General features: G+C 39.9%; 1 protein-coding gene across 13 annotated transcripts in view; it reads left to right on the forward strand.

The window, feature by feature from the left end:
* Positions 1–15,920, forward strand: part of PIP5K1B (phosphatidylinositol-4-phosphate 5-kinase type 1 beta) — a 109,839-nt gene that overhangs the window by 62,930 nt on the left and 30,989 nt on the right. For all 13 annotated transcript variants that reach the window (XM_068927990.1, XM_068927992.1, XM_068927999.1 and 10 more), the window contains 2 exons: positions 4,310–4,462; positions 6,535–6,834. In XM_068927990.1, the coding sequence (XP_068784091.1) occupies positions 4,310–4,462; positions 6,535–6,834 (453 nt within the window). The remainder of the gene's footprint in view (positions 1–4,309; positions 4,463–6,534; positions 6,835–15,920) is intronic.

Raw genomic sequence — 15,920 nt, forward strand, 5'->3', positions numbered from 1 at the left:
CAAGGGGACGGTAAATTTTATGTGCGGAGTGCTTTATAACTGGTGAATATTTTTAGCATTTGGCCAAACGTGTAGTTCTTCAGCTTTGAGATGATTTCTGTAAAAAATGCAGCACGTTACTTGACTAGAGTACTACTCGAGTGTTACTGCTTATTCAGGCTGTTGTTTCTACAGAAGTTATGACTGCTTTAAGTACCTGTGTGAACTTTATTGATTCAGTTCTAACAGAGTGCTCTTGTGTTACTTGCTTTTATTCCCTTCATTTAAAAGGGGTTTGCCTGCAAGCGTTCCCCCCAAGTCTTGAGAAGAGTTGGGGGACCTAGGAAAGAAGCATTTTACAGAGTGTCTTGTTTGTTCTTCTTATTCGAGTCTTGCTGCTTCTCAACGTACCAGTGCTTACGTGAGAGAAAGATGATGAATTTGCCCTTGGCACAAAAGTAGGCTTTACTTTTGGTGGAACCACTTTGTGCACTGCCAGAGAAAAGGATCCACTATTTTACGTGTCGTGTAGTATTGCTTTTGGAAGGAAGAGTGGAAGCGCTGGATTGCTTTCTAGATGACCAGTTTGTCTTATGCCAGTCCACCCCAAAAATTGGAGTCCAAGTACAATTTAGCAATTCTGTGCTTCAAAGCTCTTTGATAACTTCTCTGTGCTGTTAATGATAACTGTGCTTCTTTAAAGCCAGAAGAGTTTGAACGAGTATGAGGTAAAAACGGAGTTAACAGTACTGAAATGTTACTTAACTGACTGCTATTATTTTTGAGTAGGTTGTTTAAGTGGTTTTTTTTTTTTTTTTCCTTCTTGGACAATGAGCCTAAAAGCAAAACTTAACTGGTTTTGCCTTTGTTGAAGTTGAACATTGGTATCTGACTTTTATTCTGTGGTAGTATGTATGGATTTTGTATTACTAGCACTCAGGGCAAAACTTTTATTTTAAAAACAAATGATTTCTTTGAATTATAGATGTTAGTTGCAATGAAATGCTCTTGGGCTGGTGTTTTATGAAGGTGTCCTTATGTAACATGTTGAGTTTTTTGTTTCCTTTTATGGACCTGTGGAGAGATACAGAATTTGGGTAAGTTATCAGCTGCTGAAAAGTGTGTACTTCCTACAGCAAAGCTATTGAGACACGCAACTTCTATTCCATCGAAAAATGCGTTTGCAGGACTGTAAGGTAGAGATCATATACAGACTTTATATGCTATTGATAGAGATTTGTGTCATCCGGTTTAACTGCAAGATGACTAATCCCTGAGGGAAAATTCCCAGTAAAGGTAACTTGTTGCAGGTTCTTTTTTTCCTCTCTCCCCAGCTAAACAGGCCAGCATAGCAGTGCCTTTGCAAGGAAGGGGACCTGCTCTGTCAGAAGAGCTAAAAGCGGAGCAGGTGTATGTTTCAGTGGACAAAAGCTGAAAGAAGCCAGGGTTCTCTGGCTGCATGCAAATGGCAGAGACGGGCATATTTTTTATTTCCAACTTAGTGCTCAGTTTGGGCAGCTGTTGAGAAACTTCAGGAAGTGTTTTTCATTGTTGGTGAGACAATAGAACGGAGCTTTCTCTAAATCACTGAGTGGGTACAGCGTGTCGGGAACAATGTGTCTGGGACACTTCTTTCCCAGTTGCAGCAGTTTCCTTTTTCCCTAGGTTAGAAAGAGTACTGCACCCAGCCTCCCTTTAAAGTTAAGAGTTGAGCAATTTTAAAACTGAGTTTGACTTTTCCTGTATATACAAAAGTGGATTTCCTTCCATGGGCAGGTAGCTTTGTGAAATAAAGTTGGAATTTCAGTGTTTTTTGTTGTAATTGATACAGTCCTTTGTTAGAGTTATACTTCCTCCACAAGCAAGTTAGAACCCATTTCTGTTGTTTCTGACTTTAAATGGGCATCATGTTATAAGCAGAGCAGGTCAGAACTGACTGCTTGCAGTCCAGAGGGAGATGTGAGCAGAGGGGTCTGGTGATCAAAAAGTGAAACTAGTTTTAGTTTGGAACCTTCTTTTCCTATTGGTTATGACCAAAATATCTAATTTAAAGTATGCTTCCAATATCACGTGAAGGGAGTCTAGCAGGCTAGTCCCCCTTGCATATACAGAATCTGGGTCTGCCACTGTCCGTTTTGCGGTGACCATAATTATAATTCAATATCCAAAACAATGTGTTTTTGTGTAACAGTATGCCAACTGATTATCCAGCTCTCCAGACTGAAGAGAAAGGGAAGGAAAGTAAAGGGAGGAAAAACTGCAGCACGCACGTGTGGATTTACACTGTTTGTGGTGACTGAGCCCATGTGCAGCCTCACCTCTTCCAAGGAGGCTGAGCAGTAGCGCACTGTAGGCTCGGTCAGGATGACAAGAGTAAATGCATTTGAACGTCTTATAGAATTAAATAGTCATTGAAAACCTTACAGAGTTGTAGCATCTTGCACAGAAATGTCTTGATCATAAATTACTTAATTGCTTGGAATTCTCTCGCTCTCTTTTTTTTTTTTTAAGCTTTCTAGTTTTATTTGATTTTTAGAAATTTCCAGCCAAAATTAGGTGGGCTCCTGTTTGGCAGCACTGTGTGGTAGGCTTTATTTTACAGAAATGAACTCAACTGTAAAATGGTAAGCACACAGTACAGGTTAATAACTTGCTTATGCTGAACTATTTTATTGAGCCTGAATGTTCAAGATAATTGGTTTCAGATGCTTGCAACAATGAAAGCTATTAATGAAGCTTTATATATTTTGGCAAGAAAAGCTCTGGCGTTGTAACACAACTGCTGATTTGCGCTGAAGTTCTGTCATGTTATAGACCAGTAATGTTGTTCTGTTCTTAGTCTATTGCAGCTGTAAGATTAAATGGAAAAAGTGTCTCTTGTTAAGTAGAACTGATCTAACTGGAGAAATGGGGAGAAGAACAGACAAAATTTTTATAGTGTGCAAAAGCCTTTTAAAAAATCCAAGCATGGGAAAAGCCTCAGCTGGAGCCAGTATAATAAAATGCATTAAGGCACTGATTCGAGTCCATAGGAAACAGGCTTCATTAGTTCAAGTGCTCACAAAAGGACATATTCATTCTGTTTTCTTATATCAATTTTCTTTGCTATCACCACCTTCTGAAATCACTGGCAAGACTCCAGTTAAAATTAATAAAAGCCACTTTCAGAAAATAAAAGCATTTTTCTTGCGGAATTGCTCAATTCCTCTCAGCCACTGACCCAATAATCCAGATATGTGTTACTGAAACAGTTATTCCTTCTGTTGCGAAAAGACTGGAAGACATAGTGCTCTGCTAAGAATAATTCCCTGGTTCTTATGCTATTCACGGTTCAAGTCTTGTGTAGTTTTGTTTCTTTCATCAACTCAATTTTTAGTATATTGGACTATACACTAAATTTGCAACTGTGGAGAAAATGTTGATATTAAACGGAGGAAAAGAGGTTGTGAACAAAAGTTTTATATTAGTATGTTTTAAGCAAGCTCTTGAGTTTAACAGAAACAAACTTGCACTTGTTGTTGGAATTAATGTATCTCCTCCCCATTTAGTTCAAATGGAGCACCATGTGAACTAATAAATGTATGTACATGTACATAAGTGTGAGAAATCTGATTCTACCGCTAAAGGGTACTAAGTGTTATCTTTTTCCTCCTAAACATGATGGTAAATATTGTCTGCCTGTGGAAGAGAGAGCCTCTCTAAGCATGCAAAATAATGGTCCTCCAAAACCCTTTTTTTTTTTTTCCTGTTTACTGATACTTGTTTTTCTGTTTTAAGCCCACAAGTCATTAGAAAACTACTTTAGAATTATACTATGCCAAGGTGGTTATTGTAAAGGTTTCAAGCTCAATTGCACAGGAGAGAACTTGTACGCTTGAGTGCAGTTAGAAATCTGTACTCCCAGTGCGTTTATCTAACATGTTCCTCTAGCACGTTTCATAAATGGCTGTGAAATGTGAACATTTGCATCGAAAACATCAGCGGGAGGCTTGTGACAGAGGCGTTTGCAATGCTGGCCATGTGGCGACGGACCCCGTCCACGGTGACCGCTCGTTTCTGTCCAGCAAGAGCTGGCCGCTGCGGCGGGACGCAGAGCCGGGCTCGACTCAGCTGCCCGCGGCTCCTCTATGACGGCGCTGGGTGCCCTGCCGAACCACCACGAAGTTTCTGTGACCCGCTTTGCTTGTGTAGGAGTTGCTGGGGTTGAAGGCGCAGTGATGTAGCCCCCCCGGTTCTCCTGTGCCCATCGGCACCTGCAACTCTTCCTGTTACATTTCTGGTCTGAATAACGTTTGCACTGGCCATGAATACCCTTTTCTCTCTCTTCCAGTATTCAATCTGCAGTGAGCCTTTAATTGAGTTATCCAATCCAGGTGCCAGTGGGTCCCTCTTTTTTGTAACTAGCGATGATGAGTTCATCATCAAAACAGTTCAACACAAAGAGGCTGAGTTTCTTCAGAAGCTTTTACCAGGTTATTATATGGTAAGTAACTGGAGGTTTTTCTCCAGCTTCGTAAATCATAACCGGTGTTTTTCCTGTTTCACATCTCGCTTTTGAACGTTTGGCTTCGCTTGTTGTCTTCTAGTCTTTCAGTGACTTCATCCATGTTTTTCATAATATTTTTGACAGTTTTTACCATTTGTGCAGCTTTCTACCCCCACACCCATCAAAATGAATATAAATCATTCATAAAATTTAGGATAACCATTATTCTTTTAGCATTCAAGATGGAGCTGAATATCCTCTTCTGACTTGAAAGCAAACCTTATTGCTAATAAGTTAGTAATAAAAAAAATTTCTAATTCAAGTTTTTTTCTCCATTTTGTGTTTCTCTACCCTTTTGTGTTCCACTCAGAGTGGACAAAGAACCGGTCAGTTTCACTGGCAGTTTCACTTTTGTTTCTGGACTACTTCTGATCTCCACTTCTCATGTATTAAACCAATAATATGTTAAAAATAGTTTTATCCTTTTAAATTGATCAAAAGTTATTTTTAAGTAGAGCTTTTTGAGGACTAATGCTGAGTTGGTTGTATTACTTTAATGTATGTCAGTCATCAGAAGGGGGGAGAAAAAGACCATTGATCCAAAGTAAATAGAACTAAATTCTCTCTAAGTTTTTTTTTAACAACAGCCATTTGAACAGAGACTATTCTAAGTGGTATACAGGACTTTGGAGTATTAAACCTTTTACCATTTGCCTGGTTTCCTGCTGTGCTCTCTTAAATAAACAGTAGAAAAGTCACCCTCTCACTTATATTAAAAATGAGGAGTATTGCCAGAATTACACTAATGTAACTTGGATTCAGTGTTTGTTTAAAGACATTTCTTGCACTGATAGCATGAAAAAGAGTAATAGGGGCAGGTACTGTTTTTTTATTGCTTTTTGTTACCATGATAATCAGCTCAGCATAGGTTTGAGTTGACCGCTATTCCAAGTAAGCATAAGGCCAGTTTGTGTTGAACTTTATTTTCATTTCTCCTATATGCAGAGCTTTACAAAATGTAAAGTGTAACCATTGTAACTGTTTCTTATGAAAGTACTTTCTTCCGATAGTTGTAAGTTGTGACTTAGTTAGTAATCATGTAAGATGTTAAGTAAGTTTTACCCTTCTTGCTTTTCTGTGCCAAAACCAGAATGGTTGTGTTCAAAAGGAGAGTTTTCACTCTCACCTCTCTTATCCTCTCCTAGTTTTTTTTGTTTCATTTTTTGTTTTTTCTCCTTGTTGTGGAATTTAGAATATTTCACACCGTTCTATTCTGATGGTCAGTGTGATTCTGTTATGACCTCAGACTCATGTGGAGACAACCTGGTCATTTGGCACTGACCCTCATAGTGAAAAGCCTCATGGAGACCGGAGGTCTGTTTTTTTCAGAAGCCGAACAAAGATAGTGAGAATTACATTTGACCTAAGCTTCTTCCAGCAAGTGCAATGAGAAGGATTTTTTTTAATCAAAATAAACAAACTAATTCTTCAGGATGTTTCTAGGCTTGGCTCAGTCTGCTCTTTCACAGGACACAGGAAAGAGACCTGGCAAAAATGCAGTTGCTGCTCTGCTATTGGCCTATATAAGTTCCTGGCAAAAAGACAGTGCAAACCTTTGGTGTACAAGGATCAGCTCGGTAGTATTTGTCAGAACAATGTATGACAAGGAGTATGGTCATGGCAGGAGCTTAAACTGCCTGTAGAATGGTGCTCCATGCCTACAAGCAATATATGATAGTAGCAGCAACCTATTGCTTTTCCTGCTGGACCTCTCTTCACCCTGGAAAGACAGCCTGAGTTTTGCAACTCTCTGGGCTGCACACTTGATTTAGTCCATGGCAGTTCTCTCGCTTCCTCAGTTTCTCTTCAGTATAGTCTCTTCTCTGTGGCTCTGCTAGCTTTCTGAAATGCAGACCCGCCAAAAAAGGCAAGTGATCAAAGAAACTATGTAGAATAGGAAAACGTGAGCTGTGTTCTTGCTGTTAATTTCCTTTGGCATACAAATCTCCTTCTTAAGCATGGAAGCTTATTTAAAATAGGCATATTTAGTAGTATCTGTTTTATTCTAGAATCTGAACCAGAATCCGAGGACTCTCCTACCCAAATTTTATGGGCTGTACTGCGTTCAGTCAGGAGGCATTAATATTAGAATTGTTGTGATGAACAACGTTTTGCCACGAGCCTTGAGAATGCATTTCACGTATGACTTGAAGGGCTCCACGTACAAGCGGAGGGCATCAAGAAAAGAGAGGGAGAAGTCCAACCCTACATTCAAAGACTTGGATTTCTTGCAAGACATGCATGAAGGGTTATATTTTGACTCTGAAACTCACAGCGCACTAATGAAAACACTACAACGGGATTGTCGGGTGAGTAAAATTGAAGAACTGTTTAAACTTTTGTATTCACACCTGTTCTAGATTTACTTCAGCAAAACAGGGAGCAGAACATGGCTCTGTACTTTGTTTAACTTCTGAATCTTTTTCATGCAATTTTATTAGGCAAAACTATGGATGTCGAAGTACGGACGAAGGTTATAGTTCATCTAAGCTGTTGAGGTCTCAGATGCATTTGTGGAAATAAAGATTTATCTAGGAAAGTAGTTCAGCAGAGGGGTATTTTTCATTCTTGTTCTCCCTTAATTTTGAAGTTTTCCATCACATTTTTCTAAGGCATAGCAAATAGGCCTGTTGTACTGTTGTTACATATGATAAAGCGTCTGCGGGCCCTGTATTGCTTTGGTAAGTTCATCTCTTTGTAAGTTAGCAGGAGCTGGCAAGCTGTCTGGGTGGGGGTCTTGTAGCAGCAGGCACAAGCTTAGTTCTGGAGCAAAGTCATTTCTCCCTAAGCTGAAAGATGAAGTGCTTGATTTGCAAATAAACTTTTCAAGGGAAGAGAGAATGCCTGCCATTGTTCTTTGAGAGGACCTTGGCAAATGAAATCAGTGCCTCTTTGTAGACAGACGGAATTGTAAAATAGGGAACTCCTAAGGGGAATGTGTGTCGTGTTTCCCTCCCCCCCCCCGTAACAGAGGTAAGAGAATATAAAGGAGGAAAAAAGAGAATTTTCCAGGTCTCTCAGTGGTTCACAAGATTAACAGAGGATGCAGAGGAAAAGACTGGATTTGTCCAAGGGAATCGTAAGGGTTTGATAATGAGATAGCGGAACGGGTAGGGTGAGCTCATCGCATAGAAAGGGCGTCCTGGACATCAGAGTGCGTTGTTCACTGCCACCCGTGGTGCAAGATGGAAAGCCTTGTTGTTGCACATGAATGGTACTTTTTGTTTAATTAACACAGAAGTCTGCAATGCCATGTGCTTGGTTGGTAAAGCTGAGTGATCTAACGTTCAGCTGTGTGGTCAGCGCAGGAGGTTTATGTGACGTGGGGCATTGTTCTCGCTGCTGCCTCTTGCAGTGAGCCCTTCCTGAGCTCCGGCCACGCCTGATAATGCAGCATGCATCAGTGTGTCACATCTGGGAATCTGGATGCCCCTTTTATGCCTCCCTCTGCTTGTCCAAGGTTACTTTCCTGCCCTGAGCTTTGCCTGGGTGGGGGGAGAGGGGAATCCATTATATAGAAAATAGTAAACAATCAAAAAGAGGGAATCGGGCTGAAAAGTAGACAAAACGGGAATCAGTCATGTAATTGTTAAACATTAAAGGGATTCTTACTCGTTCTTTGTTTGAAATCTTGGGTATGCTCTTGGCATGTGTAATTTGAGTGCTTTTTCAGTGTTTTTAGTATTTAATCTTAAATTAACAACTCTAAAGTTAGCCTGGGGTTCTTAGAGGCCCAGTTAAATTTTACTGTTCTTAAAGGAAAAGAAGGAAATTAAATATTCAGGTTATAATATTTTTAAGTGTATATAAAATGTAAAACTACCATTATCTTCTATTTGAATAAACTTTACCCTCAATTGTAGAACAAAGGTAGCAGACACTGTTATCTTTCACATGTTTGCATGTGTTCAAAAAACCAGATTGCGTCTAAGTATATCTTTCACAAGCTTAAAAACACTGACAAGATCGGTGTCCTGCCTTTTAAAGGAAAAGGACACGAGTTTTGCCACTGCTTTTTTTCCGGCCGTGTGGTGTTTGGGCCACTACCTAACAGGAGTGATAACTTTAATTTTTAAGTGCTAAAGTCTAAGTTATCTGTCCTTTTCCTTACGCTTTGAAGTTCCAGCACCTACAATAACTCTCTCACTAAAAATTCCTTAAAGAGGTGAACTTATTAATCCTGTCAGTATTTCAGGACAAAAGTCATTCTGAGCTGCATCACTTAAATTTTGGTTATATTTTCGTTTGTAATTTTTACAATCAGGATCAGTAAGCAATGCTTTTGTTTCTGCTTTTTTAATGTAAACAGTGATTCTGGAAAACCACTGACTGTTTTCCTGTGTCTGCTCCCACATGGACATACCCACACTTCATGAAACCTTGGCCTAATGTTTTGAAATAGGTGCAGCACCTCTCTTTCAGTACTGTCATACATTAGTGCAGAAAAGTTGTTAAATATCCACAACTTTTTGTTGTACTTGTTGACAAAACTGTAGTTTCTGTCTATAACCAAATGCTTATCTGAGAACGAGAGCTGAATTTTAAAATAGTAAGAGCCAGGTAGGAGGGGAAGATTTTTCTCCTCTCTTTTGGGGAACTGAAATGCATATGAGGAAAGGGGGTGGGAAGGATGTGAAAAGCCTTTGAGCCTCATTCCAAAATAAGAGCTACGTGGTTGTCATGAATCAAAGCGATGATGACTATTCCTAACCTATTACCTCCTCTCATAATGAGGTGTTATAGCTTGTATGTTCTGCACTTTAATGGAAACTTGGTCATTGCTTTGTTGTGCAGGGCTTAGCTCCAGGGGTGTTTTCAGGACTGAACATTTTACACAGGTACTTCTAAGAAAGAAATATCACAGTCAAAAGCAAGTACTCAAAGACGAAGAGCTACGTCTCCTAGTTAATATGGTTGTGCTAAAATTTACATTTATTTGTGTTCTGGTTTTCAGGTTTCTAGATTCTTGTGGTGTATGTGTTTTAAGGATTATTTAGGTTGTGACTTTTTTTTTCATTTTCATTGTATGAAACTGAGATTCTGATGCAGTACTAATTATTTAGAAGATATGGCTCAAAGGAAAATAGCAAATATCAAAGTAAAGTTGTAGGTTTTGGCAACATTACACTTATTCCACCTTAAAGTGATGTGGACATATTCAAGCTTTTTCTTTGTTTTGCTTTTTCTGCTGGCTATTAAATGGAGTGGTAGGATTTTATTTTTTTAGGTATTATGTGAAAATTTTCTCCAGTTTATTGATGGCTCTCCTGTACTGAGGTCCCCAAACTGGACATAGCATCCAGAGGAGGTCTGACGAGCACTGAGCAGGGGGGATAATCACTACTCTCGCTCTCAGGTCGTGCATTTGTCCTGACTGAATTGTATTGGGTTCCTGCCAGCCCCTTCCTTCTGCCTGGCCAGTTCCTTGTGAATGGCAGCCCTGCCCTCCAGTGTATGGACTGAACCCTTCAACTAGGAGTCATCTGTGACCTTGACAGAGTACGCTCCATCCCCTCCTCCAGGTCACTGATAGAGAGTCACTGATAGAGATGTTGAACAGGACAGATCTCAGGATAGTCCTCTGCAGTGCCCCCACTTGATACCAATGTCCGGGTAGGGTGCAACCAGTGAACCACAACCCTGACCATCCAACCAGCTTTTTACCCATTTAGTTGTCTTACCATCCAGACCTTAATGCCCTAGTTTGGATACAAGAATACTATAGGAGACACTGCTGAAAGCCTTGCACGGTCCTTGCACTGCTCTCACCTCATTCCCAAATCTACTCCCTTTATCATAGAAGGCAGGTAAGTTAGTCAGGCATGATTTACTTTTGGTAAATTTATCCTGACGGCTCCCAATATTGTCTTCTCCCTCATGTGCTCCATGAGGACCCAGTCCACGACCTTCCCAGTGAGGCTGATGGGTTTGTAGCTCCCCCGATTGACTTTTCAGCCCTTTCTTTTTGAAGGCAGGTATGACGTTTGCCTTTCTCCAGTTATGGGGGACCTCCCTGATCTTCACAACCCATCAGAGCTGGTGTGTAGTGGCCTTGCACGGACACTGGCCAGCTCCCTCAGCACAAGTCTGAGGGACTTGCTTGCCAGAAGTCCCTGCCTCTGTCCTCACCCGGGCTGGTGGCTCCTCTCTTCCTTGAGCTCTGTCACTAAGTGCAGAGGCCTGGCAGACTCTGCTGGTGACAGAACAGCAAGCATCTCAGCCTCATTTGTGACCGCTGTCACTAAATCACCCCACCCCATCTAGCAACAGGCCCACGTTTTCCTTGCTCAGCCTTTTACTGCTGATTTAGCTGTGGAAGCTCTTTTTGCCACCCTTAACGTCCCTTGCGAATATCCACTCCAGCTGAACTTTGGCTTTCCTGACACCATGCCAGCATGTTCAGGCAATGTTTCTCGTTTTGTCCTTTGTAGCCTGTCTTTCCTTTCCCCTCCTGTGTGCTGCATTTTTGCATTGGAGCTGTGCCATGACTTCTTTCCTTCACCCAGCCCACCCTTCTGATACATCTCCTTAATTTCCTGGGTATTGGAAGCACAAGTTTTTGTGCTTGAGAAGCTCTCCTTAAAGGCCAACCAGCTTTCCTAAGCTCCTCTACTGTTTAAAGCTGTCTCCCATGGGATCCCACCTACCAACTCCCTGATAAGCCAAAATGTGCTGTCCTACAGTCTGGTCTGGGCTCTGCTGCTCTCTTGCCTCCCTCCCTCCCTCCCGTCCAAATCTTGACCTTCGCTATTTCATGGTTGCTAATGTCAACATACTTCCGCGTTTAGAAATGGTTGCAGAGCCAAGTGGTATAAGGATGAGGTCAAGCATTATATTTTCATTAGGGCCTAAGTAGTCAAAGGGAAAAAGAGGGCAGCAAAGTAAACCTGAAGCAGTATATGTAGCTAGCAGGACTCTTGGTGGGGTTGTGTAGAAACTGATTTGCCTACAAAGAAGTTCTTCAGCATATTCGCAAGTAAGTCTTGTCTTTTTTTTCTTTTTCCTTTTGTAGCAAACTTTCCTTTGAAGCAAACTTCAGTGTAGCTTATATTCTAAATAAAATAGTTTTTATTTCTGAAATGATTTTTCTAACAAATTCTGAAAAATCTCAAAAGGAATGAAGTTAAAACTGTAGTATTTAAAAGCGGTGTGTTACTGAGCTAAAAATAAGTAAAATGTACTGCAGACTGTGACCATCGTGCTCTGTTCAGTCCTCGTCTGGCACAATGTTTCAGTTTCGTAAGGATTTCATGCTCAATTATTTCATGCTGTTCAGTACCATGCCCCAACCCCTCTACGTACTAGTGATGCCCAGCTCCCTTAACACGCTGTTTCCGCTTCTGAGGTCAAGATCACTTGGTATGTCCAAAGCACTCTATAGCTAAATGTAAAAGAAGAGGGAGATTATTTCAGGATATGAAAACTAATTCCTTTACAGTTAAAATCTGTTTCTTCCCTATCCTTTTTGTCCAGAGTCACTCCTTTCCCTTTCTTGGGGAGCTCCCAAGGCTCCCTCCTGGTAGTGCAGCTGTGGCCGTGGTGGGCCCTCCTGGAGCATCCGTTCTCGTACACCGCCCGCTCCCTGCAGCTCCGGTGGGAAATTAATGAGCTATAGTCAGAAGGTGAGGCTGAGGATTCATGGTTGCCTGTTGCAGGGCAGTGCCTGCGGTGGCTGCTCCGAGTCCTCTGTTTTGGTAGATGCAACTGAAAACTGAACTGACTCAAATTTCAAAATATCACTGAAGCTTATCACAGGTATCCTTTTGTGCCCAGTGTGCACTATCATAGTTGCTTGAAGGGAAAGACAGATAAATAGTACTAATGTTAAATATTTCATGTGAATGAGATTCCTACAAGCCTTTGTCCTGAAGCCTTTCTGACTTCAGGGTGCTTTAATTTGCAAAGCCGTTGTGGTTTTACTGCGTATAATGATGAATACTGACAGCATTGGAAAGTGTGATTTCAATAACTCTGATTTAAACATCTTCATTTCGTTGTTAATAATCATGCTAATAAGTACTCTGATCGTATACAGTTACAAATTATTATTTTTTTTATTTAGGTTGATGCAACATTGTTATGGTTTTAGTTTTGTTTTTTCCATTTTCTAGCAGTCAGTAGCAATATTAGGAAATGATCCTGTTGTTGGAACAAGCAAAGCAAAAAGGAGTATTTTTTTAGGTATGCTTTCTTCATTTGTTAGAATTTTATACAAGTTTTGGGAAACATTCTGAACGTAAGTACATGGCAACATATCTTTCATTGCAAATTAACATTAGAGCAATTAGTCTCTTGGTGCCTGTATTTCAAAATATCTCTTGCAGAAGCAATGGCTATTAATCCACTTGTTTTTCAAAGCCATATGACCACAAGGCAATCATTTGATACTATTTTTACTAGTGAGAATTGAATTGCTTGTTACATTCTGCATTTTTTCCTTTATTACATTAGCAAAGAACACGGTGGACTTCTAAGGAAGTAACATTTTAAGTGTGGTATTGACTTGAGCCTATAAGGAGAAGGAAATTTAGAGTCGAGGACAAAGAGGGTCATTTCTCAGAGGAGTTTCAGGTTCAGGTATTATTTTTATCACTTTGGTTTTAAGCAGTTGCCGCAAAAATCTGAAGCTTTGCGGTGTGAATACACTTCTGCGGTGTACTGAAGCAAGGGGGATAGAGACCTGGTATGGTCAAACTTATTCACAAGTTGTTTCAAAACCCTCAGTAATGTTTTTGTTGGGTTTTTTTTTTTTTCGTTTCTTTTTTCCGCATTGTGTAGGTTATTCTTTAACTTGGATCACTTCAGTGATTCATTTTGCAGAATACCCTCACAAACAGTAGTGTGGGCACAACTTGAAGTACTGAACGGCAGCGTAGGGCAGACCTAATAGATGGCACAGCATGGAGGAGGCAGAGGTACTTACTGATTTTAGGTGAAGGGCCTCTGCAGAAAAGCTGTTTGAGGAAAATGGACGTGGGTCTACACTGCAGATCTCTTGTGTCTATGTGTTAAGACTCATGCAGGATCAACTGAAATCCGGAGTTCCTCTTTATTTCTGCTTTGAAAATCAGAAACCAGATTGTAATTTTTTTGCGTGTTAGTTAACAGTAAGTTGCCGGAATTCTGTTGAAATGAGATATGACAGCCCACATTTTTTTTACAGGCAGGGTTGGGGATTTATTTTCTTGGGGTAGGTTCTTTCTAAATCAAGGTCCATCATTAGGCATTGGATGTTTACATGCTAAATTTGGCTTGTATTTTAAGAAATGCTTATTTTGTGACATAGTGTTTTAGTTCATGTTTTTATATATTTCCTTATTTTGGAGTTTGATTATTGATCCACTGTAAAAGTCATCTTGTTTTGGGTTCCTGTATCCCTTTCCTAAAATGTTTTTAGAGGAAATGTCTGCTTGCATGGTTATCTTTTTAAGTTTTTGCATTTCATAAACTTGCGAGATTAGCTTTTGTTGAGTAATGTGTTCCTTGATTACATTAGGAAAATGACCTGCTGACTCATAGCTGCTTTTCATGGCTAGCAATGCAAATACAGATTTCACTGTCAGACGTTATGCAGCTTGTGCTACATGTAAAATAAAGATGAAATTCCATGGCAGAAACACTTGGTTTGTTCTGTTAATCACTGGCTGAGATAGTTCAGTGTATCCGTGTGTAAGGTAATTCACGGAACACTTTAACGTCTGACTAGCTCAAAGAGGAAATCTGATTAAAGGAGTTTCCTCCTTTGTTCAAAACAATGTGTTTTGTGATGCCATTTTATTGGTTTTTATATGGTAAGAGAGCAAAGCAGAGTCAAAGGCAAGAAAGGAGCACGCGGGGCTTCACATCTGGAAATTTTCAGGGCGGCTAAATCCAGTCCTGCAAGCGGTATGTGGTGACTGGGTTGACAACAACACTGTGTTTACAAAATATATACTGCTAGTAATAATAAAAAAACCTCATATAAAAATACTAATAAGAGGAGCAATTTAATGCGGAGTTAATGAACTGAACGTTCACTTGTCACTGTTAAATACAACACTTAATCATGTATTCTGCTAACAAGTAAAAATATTCTTACTGAAAACTTTCAGTCTTTAGGCTAGTAAAGTGCATTTTGGAGGAGTTGTATGAATAAAGATTGAATTTCTCTCACTTTAACAGCACGAGGCATGCATTTCTGGAAGTTAATGTCAGTATCTAGTGATCCCACGGGGCTGGCATCAGATATTTTGCAGGGTGTTCTTATTTTGCTATGAATGAATGACGTTTTAATACTGCATAGTACCATAGTACCATTAATGAGGGTTTTCTTTTCATTAGATTAGAATCTTGTTTTGCTACAAAAACATATTGCTGCTCCTCAAAAGCAGTTCCATCCAGAATCAGCAGAACTGATTGCAAGAAACCCTCAACATAAGAAAAGGCTTAGACTTTTGCGTGCTCTCTCTGCATGTAGATAACCTAATGTGCTGCATCATATAACTCTTCTTTGGGGAAACGCAACTAATCTGTACAAATTTGTGTGCAAAATGTTATTTACACATTTAAAAGTATCATAATTTGGTATTTTTAATTAAATGTTAATAGTGATATATAGATGGGAACCCTTCAGTTATGTTCAGTTGGAAATGCTGTTGCCTGAAGCAAAAGTTCTGTCTTTGTACAGACTGAAGAATTTGACACAAAATAAGGTTTGTTCAACCCTGATGTTTTGGGGTTCTTATGTTTTTGTGGTTAATTATTTCCTTAGCAGCATTTTCCTTAGAAACGAGCAAGGGCATAAAATATAGCTCAGATCTGCCAGCAGATAGATATGTATTTGCATTAGGAGTGGCTGTTTTGATTATCAAATTATTAAAGTGAGGAAATCAGAAACGTACATCAAACCAGTCAGCAGGCAGGGTGGAAGCCCAGTCATGTTAGAGTATCCTGAAAGCGCACTGTAGAATAGGCAATCCTGCCTCCAAACAGGACCAAGAATAGGGTGTCTGGGGGATGAGGTGGGCGTTTATATGCTGCCTGCTGCTTATAGGAATCTGTGCTATCATTGATCCATTGAAGGTGTGGATGCTTCAACTCCATAAATGCACTGGAATAACAAAATAGCTACTTGTTTTTTATGATGCTTCTCAGTGACCTCAGAACAAATTCATAAATAGACAAAATTTTAGTCTTATTTAATCTAAATAGCATGGGCTTAAGTGACAGTAATGAAATGATGTAGTCAGAAAGCTGAATTTTGTCACAAAAGTGGTCCTTGTGCAAAAACCACCACATTATATCATAGCCTTCCAAGAGGCTACATTCAGTCCTGAATGTAGGTTCGTAATTAGCACATAAAATCATAATGTATCTGATTTGAAAGGAGATAAAGAGTAGGTTGAAGGCAAAACTG

Source organism: Struthio camelus, chromosome Z (assembly GCF_040807025.1).
Source record: "Struthio camelus isolate bStrCam1 chromosome Z, bStrCam1.hap1, whole genome shotgun sequence".
Classification (NCBI taxonomy): Eukaryota; Metazoa; Chordata; class Aves; order Struthioniformes; family Struthionidae; genus Struthio; species Struthio camelus.